The sequence below is a fragment of the Myotis brandtii genome, unplaced genomic scaffold (assembly GCF_000412655.1).
Source record: "Myotis brandtii unplaced genomic scaffold, ASM41265v1 scaffold84, whole genome shotgun sequence".
NCBI lineage: Eukaryota > Metazoa > Chordata > Mammalia > Chiroptera > Vespertilionidae > Myotis > Myotis brandtii.
The window spans coordinates 9,582,358-9,591,675 of record NW_005371410.1 but is presented as its reverse complement, the minus strand read 5'-3'; the positions used below and the strand labels follow the sequence as shown (position 1 = coordinate 9,591,675).

The 9,318-nt window shown below is 36.8% G+C and overlaps 1 protein-coding gene across 2 annotated transcripts in view; it reads right to left on the bottom strand.

Annotated features, from left to right (window-relative positions):
* Nucleotides 1-8,355: 8,355 nt before the first annotated feature.
* EFEMP1 (EGF containing fibulin-like extracellular matrix protein 1) overlaps nucleotides 8,356-9,318 on the bottom strand; it is a 64,303-nt gene continuing 63,340 nt past the window's right edge. For both annotated transcript variants that reach the window (XM_005884589.2, XM_005884590.2), the window contains exon 11: nucleotides 8,356-8,975. In XM_005884589.2, the coding sequence (XP_005884651.1) occupies nucleotides 8,814-8,975 (162 nt within the window). In that variant the 3' untranslated portion in view covers nucleotides 8,356-8,813. The remainder of the gene's footprint in view (nucleotides 8,976-9,318) is intronic.

Here is a 9,318-nt window from a genome sequence, read left to right as displayed (position 1 = left end):
AAAGGGGTATTTACTCTTTTTAGCCATTGTTCAAATTTGCACAATTGATTTTATTTTTTAGTGCATAGACATGTTTACAGCACTATAACTTAAAGTGTCCTTTAGATATTTGGTCCAAAGTGGGTATGTTTCAGTGATCCAAAGAAGATCACAAGGGTTGTAAGTTGTGTTTTCAGTGTTAATTAGAAATCTTAATTGCTTAATGCATTACTTACTCCACTTGGATCCTTCCTGAATTTAGTCTAATTTTTGCTGCTGCCTTAAACATTCCTACTATAAACTTTTCATTTCCGACATCATTATTTTGGCTAGAGAGGAAGAAGAGTCAGATCCAGACCCCATGGTGTGATGTTAAGGGTGCTGAGAAGACCTCATTTTTCCCAAATTAACTCTCATAAATAGTCTTTTATATTGAAGTATAATTGACATATAACATTATATTAGTTTCAGGTATGTAGCACAATGATTCCATGTTTGTACATATTGCAAAATGATCACCACAATAGTTCTAGTTAACATCCATCACTACACATAGTTACACATTTTTTTTCTTGTGATGAGAACTTTTAAGATCTACTCTCTTAGCAACTTTCAAATATGCAATAATGTTTTATTAGTAATACTAGAAGCCCGGTGCACGAATTTGTGCACGTGATGGGACCTGGTAGGGGCCAGCCTGCCAGGGGGAGGGACCGCAGGAGGTTGGCTGGCCACAGGAGGTTGGCTGTGGGAGCACACTTACCATCAGGGGGCAGCTCCTGGGTTGAGTGTCTGACCCCTGGTGGACAGTGCACATCATAGCGACCAGTCAACTGGTTGTAATGGTCACTTAGGCTTTTATAGATATAGATAGATTTCTTTAACAGACATCAAAGATAATAATGTGATTTACTTACCCATGGTAACCAATAGCCTTACCCTGTAGATGGTTTTTGTGTTTTTAATGACATGCTTTTAAAAAGAAGCGCAGATAAAATCAATGGACACAGAATTAGTCACTGATGAGAAATGAGGTGATTAGGATATGGACTTTGGAGTCAAACTGACCTGGGTTACAGACCTGGCTCCACCACTTCCAATCTGTGTGACTAAGGGAGTATATTTCTGAGTCTCGGTCTCTTCATCTTTCAGATGGAATGAAAATGCCTATGCCATAAAGTGAAATAATCTTTGTAAAGCTCATCAAGTGTTCAGCACAGTATGAGGCCACTGAGCATGGAATATAATAAGGGCTTAGTAAATGTTAGCTCTCATTATTATTATTTAAATACCTAGGCATTAAAAATGCCTTTCTTGGAAAAGGCTACCATAAGCTATACTTTTAAGATGCTTGAAAGCATACCTTAGATTTTCAACAGAGGCAATAGTTTAAATTCCACTTCAGGAGATTAATGTGAACTGCCCAACATGTGAATTCTTGCTCTAGAACCTCACTTAATACATCCGAACCTAACATCCTCTTGCAGCTTTTGCCTCTTGCATCTACTGTTTGATGTCTGCTGCCTCTTGTCTCTGCTGCTGTGGCAGCCAAAATCTGGCCTCTCCCCCTGATTCTCTATCACCAGGAGGTTTGGCTTTGTTATGCCACCTCATCTACTCACGTTGACCCTCTGGATCCAGTTCTGTGTTTTGGCTTTGCCCTACTAGGTCAGCAATGATAGACCCATCCTATGGGCTGCATATAGGACACCAAGGTGTTAAAATTCTTAGTTAGTGGATTTATACCAAAACACTTCTGAACAAGCATTCACATGGAAGATTTGGTGACTCACTCCCAGATTTTGGACTCAGCCTTCAATTTTAATTTAATGCCCATTTTGCTTAGGAAGCTTTAATATGGCCTGGCTATGTTTACCTATCATGTTTCCAAATCTCCTATGGATTCCTTGAATTTGTTTTGAATTTTTTAAAGAAAGAACTTCTTAATCTGATATGAAACTCATTGTAGAAAAAAGTAAATGATAAATATAGGAAAATATAGAAAGAAGAGAATACACTGTTGTTTTTTTTAATTGTATCCTAGAAATAACTACATTTAATATTTGGAGTACTCTTTTGTTTCTGTGCATATATTTATGTAATTGATATAGCACCTCCTGCATTTTCTGCTTAACACATAAACAGTCCCTAATCCATAAAAAATTCTCTTTATAATCATTTTAATCACTGCACAATTTTCTATTATATAGATGTACCATAGTTTAAGTTATTGTACATTTCAACTGTTTTTATTTGTTTGGTTATTAGAAATAACACTAAAGTAATCATAGTTGTGCATAAATATTTTTCTTACAAATTTAAAACCAAGTTCTAATACCCTTTTATTTTGAATAAAACAATAAGTTTTTTTCCCTTTCTGTCATCCTTAGACAAGGAGTAAACAATAGGCTGAGGCAGCTGTAGACACTTAAATATCTATTGGATTAATAAATAAGTGTTTTAAAAAAGATGTGCCCTCATTAAAAGTGAATACATGGAAGTGAAACAGTAAGGATCCTACTTACCCTTGAATACAAGAAATACATTAAAGAGAAGGAATATAGAAAAAAATAAGTGAAACTAAAAATAAATCTAGGAATTCGAAAACTGTTATCTGCTGTAGTGGAGTACTTCCATTCCCAGAATAAAGAATATACTAATTTCCTAGCTTCCCCATGGAGACAGAGACTGCTGGATAGTGACCAAACCTGTTTGCTCTTCTTCCTGGACACACAGCTAGACTGTTTCTGAGCCTTCCTCACAAAAGTGGCCAATGGAAGGTGAGAGAGTGATGTAAACCACTCCAGGCCTGCCCCATAAAAAGTTCTCATGTTCTATCTGCCATTGATCCACTTCTTAATGTAGTTGAGCACAGTGACCTTGAAAGCCATTTGTTGAAGATGGTAGAGCCCCTGAATGTTAGGAGCTTGGATTCCTGAATCTGTACTTAGAAACAGTTGCCTATTGGGTTATGGGAGACAGAAACCAGGGTAATTTCTGACATGTCCTCCCTCACTCTCTACATCCAATCCACCCTTAAGTTCTTTATTTTGTCTTCCATATATATATTGAATCTGTTCCTTTCTCTTCATACTTTCCACCAACACATTTGTCCAAATTGACATATCATCTTTCCCTGGACTGCTGGCATAGCCTTCGAACATGCATCCATTCTGTACCCCTCCTCCCCATTCCTTTCTAGTCTATAAAAACTTGTTTTTCCTCTACTATGTACTCTAATTATGAATGCTGTGGGACGTATTATATTGTGATAAGACCCCTGGCCTTGAACCTTTGTGCATGCTGTCAGGTAATGCTAAGGGTGGTAGGAATATTTGTAGAAGCTGTTCCTATACCAGACAGGAACTAAAATTAACTATAAGTAGAAGTGACTGTGAATTGCATAGATATATCCCACTAAACCCAAACTAAATGCACCTTCTTAAGTCAACTTCCCTGGGCTGGATTTCCAAAAGTACTGTGACCACTCCAGTGCTACCCAGTGTAAGTGTGATATGACAAAGGGTTAGGGGCAAGGAGGGACCTAAGAGGAAAGACTGATTTTAAACAATTATGCAAATTTTACAAAAATACTATGACCATATGACACATTGTGAGGGTCTCTTCAGGGCCTTGGAAGCAACTGATACAAAGGAAGGGCCTTGAAGCTTGAGCTTCATTAGCTTCTCTGAAAATTCACCTTTGAAGGGTAACCAATTTTATATAAGACTCTCTAGATGGATTTGTGATGTGTTCTAGAATTAGATAGGCTCATAGTATTAACTATAAGATGCTACTTTACATATTATCTAATGTGTCTTTGTATTTAATTCAGAATCATGTGTCTTGGACATGGTTGGTACCTGATTTGCTAAGTGAGTGAAACTCAGAGGAGAAACTAGACTAGAAAAAAGGGAAAGATAGAGGATGAGGGAGAAAAAGGTGGAGAACCAATAGGAAAAAGGTGAAGGAAGAGGCTCATTGTGGTATGAAGCCATCAAGCCAGTTACTCCAGATTCAGGTGTCAGACTCATCAAAAAGTGCACTAACCTCAGTCAGCAGATGTTGATGCCTGCCACTTGAGTTTATCAGCCTCTTGAGTTTATTGGGGGCTGCAGTAGAAACTTCTAGCTCATTGACAGCATCCCACCTTAAGCCTCTGTCTCTCTTCCCCTATGCCTGAGGACTTCCTTTAGTGTCAGAGAGCTTGCCCCCCTGCAGGCAGTTACAAAGGGGGTATAGCATTAGTATCCCTGGGGCAACCATCACCACAAGGATGGAAGTTGGTAGATAAATGGATCAGCCTAGGCAGGTTCTGGTGGGATGCTGTTGAGGTGGGTTGCACACGATTTCCCAGAGGATTCCCAGAGAAACTGCGTGCTAGTTGCCCATAGAAGTGACCAATTCATTAACTCACTCATTTATTGGCATCTCTCCCTTTCCTGACTCATTTTCCTCACTTCCTCTTCTGTGCTTCCTAAGTTAACCTCTCAAACTACCCACACTCAATTCTTGTGTCAGGGTCTGCTTTGGGGGCAACAAAAACCAAGACACTTGGTTTAAGTAAGTAATTTGCCATTTAAAGGAACATAATCTAAATATTAAAATACAAAAACATGGACTACAGTTTTTAAAGAAAGTAAATAATTTGGAGACACCCCAAAAATGCAACAAAATATTTTTTGTGCTATATGCATCTGTTTAAAAATAATGTTGAGGTTCTGAAAAAAAGTAATTTAGTTTCTATGTCTATGGGAAGATAAAAAAGAATGAATTATTGCATTCAGCTCTTTAACATTCTCTTGCATTTATATTCCAACTCTGGCTTATTAAATGGCTCTGTGCTCCATTAACATATACATGTGCTTACAATATAAACAGCTTAACTAGACATCTGTGTTGACGGCATATAAGAAGTAGTTAACTTTTTGCCTTGTTTCTGTGCAATGATCCTGATATTTTAATCTGCTGGCCAGATTGGGTTTTTGGTACCAGATGTGTCATAGTTTGGGTTTGTATTTTGCAGGTGCTCCCCCCAGCTGGGAAGATGGAAACTTGCCATCTTTTTGAGATGATGATTCAGGATAGAAATATAAGTGTGTTAAAAAAATAATTCAACATATCAATGAAGGGCTTTGTCCCTTGTGGGCTTCTTATGCATAACATATGAGCAGACTAGCAGCTCGCCTATATTTTAAAAAAAGACTTAGAAAGTTAAAAACTTTCATGGATATTCAAAACATAAGCAACTGCTTAGCATTACGGAAACAAGATACAACAATAAACTTTTATTTGTGAAGCTTCCCCCAAATAATAATCCCACTGGGCCGTGTTCAGGTGGTATTTCCGTCATTTGGATTCACTAAAACATCTTGTAGAGGCAGAGTAGGAGAGATGACTACATTTATTAGATACGGGGACTGGTTTCTTTCTGATTTCTAAATCACATTAAAAAAATCCCTACCTATTTTTGCTATTTTCACTTAAACGTATTGTGAAAGAACTAAAAGCCCCATTGAGAACTGAGGTGTTAATAAAATATATCTTATCTTATTCCAGGCCTGTAAAGCAAGAATTCTTTAGGGGTCGCGACCCCTTTGGTGGTCGAATGACCCTTTTACAGGGGTCGCCTAAGATCATCCTGCATATCAGATATTTACATAATGATTCATAACAGTAGCAACATTACAGTTATGAAGTAGCAACGAAAATAATTTTATGGTTGGGTCACAACATGAGGAACTGTATTTAAAGGGCCAGAAGGTTGAGAACCACTGCTTTAGGTGGTGATGTTCATTGGTTGCCCCTTCAAAAATCACCTGATGAATATTAACCAATGTCAAGGAATGTCAGTAATCATTACATTAACCCCTTACCTTACACTAATACTGGAAGGAAGGACTCTGTAAGCCCTTTGGTCCAGCTTCTGAACCAGGAGTTAGCCCCACTCCATCTTCACCACTGTGACTCTCACGTTTCCCCCATGCCAACAGCTCCATTTGCATCTTTAGTGATAGCTTTTTTTTTTTTTTGGAAATTGCTGTCCTCTCAAGTATAGTAAGGTCTATATGACTGGTTCTTCTTTTTTAAATTTTGTTTTATTGCTTAAAGTATTACAAAGAGTATTACATATATGACTGGTTCTTGAGTTTCAGTTTCTACAGTTCAGGAGTATTTTGTGTAACACAATTACGTCTGTGCTCTGGAGTTTTTAAAGAGAACAAATTAGCTAACGTTTAAGAGAGTAAATAAGAATCAGGTTGGTATCTGTGTTATTTCAACCTCGCTGCATGTAAGTAACAGCAGCGGTGACAACTGGTCATGGCAACCAGCAAGGGTGATCTATGATTTGGGGTGGACACTGTGCAGGAAGAAGCTTGGAAGGAAAGGATGGCTTGTTGATATTGAAATTTGGAGTATGAACGATGAAGAGCCCTAATCTAAGTCATAAGACTGCATTCTAGGCACAGTGTTTGTGCTCAACAAACTGTACTCTTGAGCAAGTCTTAAAAATAAGATGGTTTTGGAATCCTGTTATTATTTTTTAAAAAGTGTATGTAGTAAGAGATTTTATGCTTGGAGGAACAGAGGTTGCAAGTGGTCAAATGACCTAGTTGGGAGGGAAATTTGGCAGTGGAAGGAAAGTTTTCTCAGTGTGAGAAGTTCTTACAACCAAGAAAGATTTCCTAACCATTGTCAGAAAATAACTTTTTCGAGTCAGAAAGCATGGAAGTCTCAGAGCCCAGGAGTTATAGATAAAATCCCGGCTTCTTGATTAAGAGTAAAAAATCTTAAGAAGGCTTTAGGCTTAAAAACAAAACTTTTACCATTCCTAACTGACTTGAGAAACGTGTCTATATGTAGAAAAATTACTATATTGATTAAAAATGGAAGAATTTAGATGAAGCCTTAATTTATCTGGACTGCAGGTAATCATGTGAACAGGGTGACAGGAACACCCTCAGTAGTCCTGCTGTGTTGTGGCTGGTTGTTAACTCTACCTCCTTGTCTCAGCCTTGTTTAGACCTGTTCTCACCATTGTTTCTATGCCCCTTCAACCTTTAAAAGCCCATCCCCTGCTCTACTCACACAAGAAGTTTGTTTTGTGCCTTGGTCTCTTGGTGATTTCTTTTTGACAATTACTGCACACTTAGTCAACTTTTAAGAAATGTTTGTTTCAATGTCAAGGTTACCTGGTGTCAGAGTTTATTCACATGTATTTTGAAATTGGATGTAAGAGAAAATTGGCTGCACATCTTTTTGTGGCATGATTTTAATGGTCCTTTTGTTTCTTCATCTCCTAGATTATTAATTTTAAAAAAATTAAATGGTTGTTTTTGCTCTGACAGCTTAAACTAATTTTCCCCCAGACATATAATTTATATTGGATGTTATTGGTTACATTTAAAAAAAACCTCCAAAGATTGGGTGATCCTCTAAAAGAATATTTGTTTTTATTTAAAACTATGGTACATCAAAGTAAAGCAGTTACATTTTAAACAAATAAGACATAAAAATTTTTCACAGAACTGGGAGGGAGGGTAATTTGCTTTAGTTTACTGTCATTCTGGAGGCCAACAATAAGAACATCACCATTTTCTTTGTCTGTGAGCATCAAATATAAACTTGAAAAATTTAGTGATATGTTAGTAAAGTTTTAGGGTTTACATTTTATTCAGAAATTAAAACTTCTTCAGTAAAATAACTTTTCTTCATTTTGCTCCACATCTTGAGGAATTCCTGAATTCAGGAATGTTATATTTACTGCATGTTATGAAATGAATGTTGGTGTCCTCTCGAAATTCATATGTTGAAATCCCAACTCCCAATGTAATGGTATTAGGAGGTGGGGTATTTGGGAGGTCATTAGGTCATGAGGGTGAAAGCTTCATTAATGGAATTAGTGCTCTTATAAAAAGGACCCCATAGAGCTCTCCCTCTCTTTCTACAAGGATAGGTTATGAGTCTTCAACCTAGAAGAGGCATTTCACCAGAACCTGAACATGCAGGCACCCTAATCTTGGGCTGCCAGCCTCTAGGCTGTGAAAAATAAATGCTGTTGTTTACCAGCCACCCAGTCTATAATTTGTCTTAGCAGCTCAAACTAAGATACTCTATTTGCGTCTTCAGGTCAACTCCAATGTGATTTAGAAAGAATTTGTTTTCTTATCTCCTCCCTGTAGATTTCTCAATATAATAATTTTCTAGGAGATACCTTATTTATTTTGGGATTTTTGCTTACTGTTTTTTTTTTTTACATTCATAATCAAAAGTTTCTGACAAAATTAAAAATATCCTACAATAATGATTTATTACTATGTAATAAATAACCATATTAAGACTGATCATGAAAATAAACACAAATGTGTTAGATCCTCATTTTCTAAAGAAATATATCTTTATTGACTTTTTCCATTTTCTTACAAAGCAGTTATAAAAACCTCATTCATGCTATTCAATGTTATGATGGCTGCCTCCTTGTGATACTGTAGTGGAGCTGTAGTAAGTTTCCTTAAGCACCACAGAAGATGATCTTTGCTTGGTCCCATTTTTACAGAAAAGAATCCAAGTTTCACTGGATACAGTATGCTTAGCTCTCTTGCAGAAGACCACGTTAGTGGATTAATGTCTAATTTACATACAGTAATAAAGACAAACTTTGAATCTTTACAGATTAAATGCCCACTTCATACCATGGTGTAATTGTTTGTATTATTGGTGAGTGTACAATGTATAGGTGTAGATGTACTAGATATATCTATAAATAAAATAGTGCTTTAAGGTAACAATATTCTTTGGCTGATTTAAATGCCTCAGTGAACTCTTTTAAAAGATTAAAATGAAAATGGCCCCACTATTATTGTCAATCTTAACACTGAGCTTGTGCGGAAGGTTCCTATACTGCTGACTGTCAGCATCTCCAGGTCCACGATATATTCTCTTGGTCCTGATAGCGACTTCACCAGCACAAGCATTGCACTTACAGGACTTGTTTGCTAAAATAAAAGAAAAAAGAGGAAGGGAGAAAATAAATTTTTTTGAATTGAAGTTTTTATTCTTTTGGGAGTATACCCCCTAAAAGAATTAGGGGAAGCATTTTAATGGTGGATAAAAGTCATTCCTTAGTCTTTTCTTGGTTCCAACTCTTCTTGGGCTTTATCCTTTGTCCACACATAGTCATCAATTCCAAGGAAGGAGCCTGCTTTTTTCTATGTTTTCTATTTGCGCTCTATGTTAATGTTCTCTTCACTTTTTTTGAGTATTTCAGCCTTTATAGAGACTGGAGTTCAGGTGAGAATCCAATAATTTTGGAGAAAGATAAATATTTTATATATATAT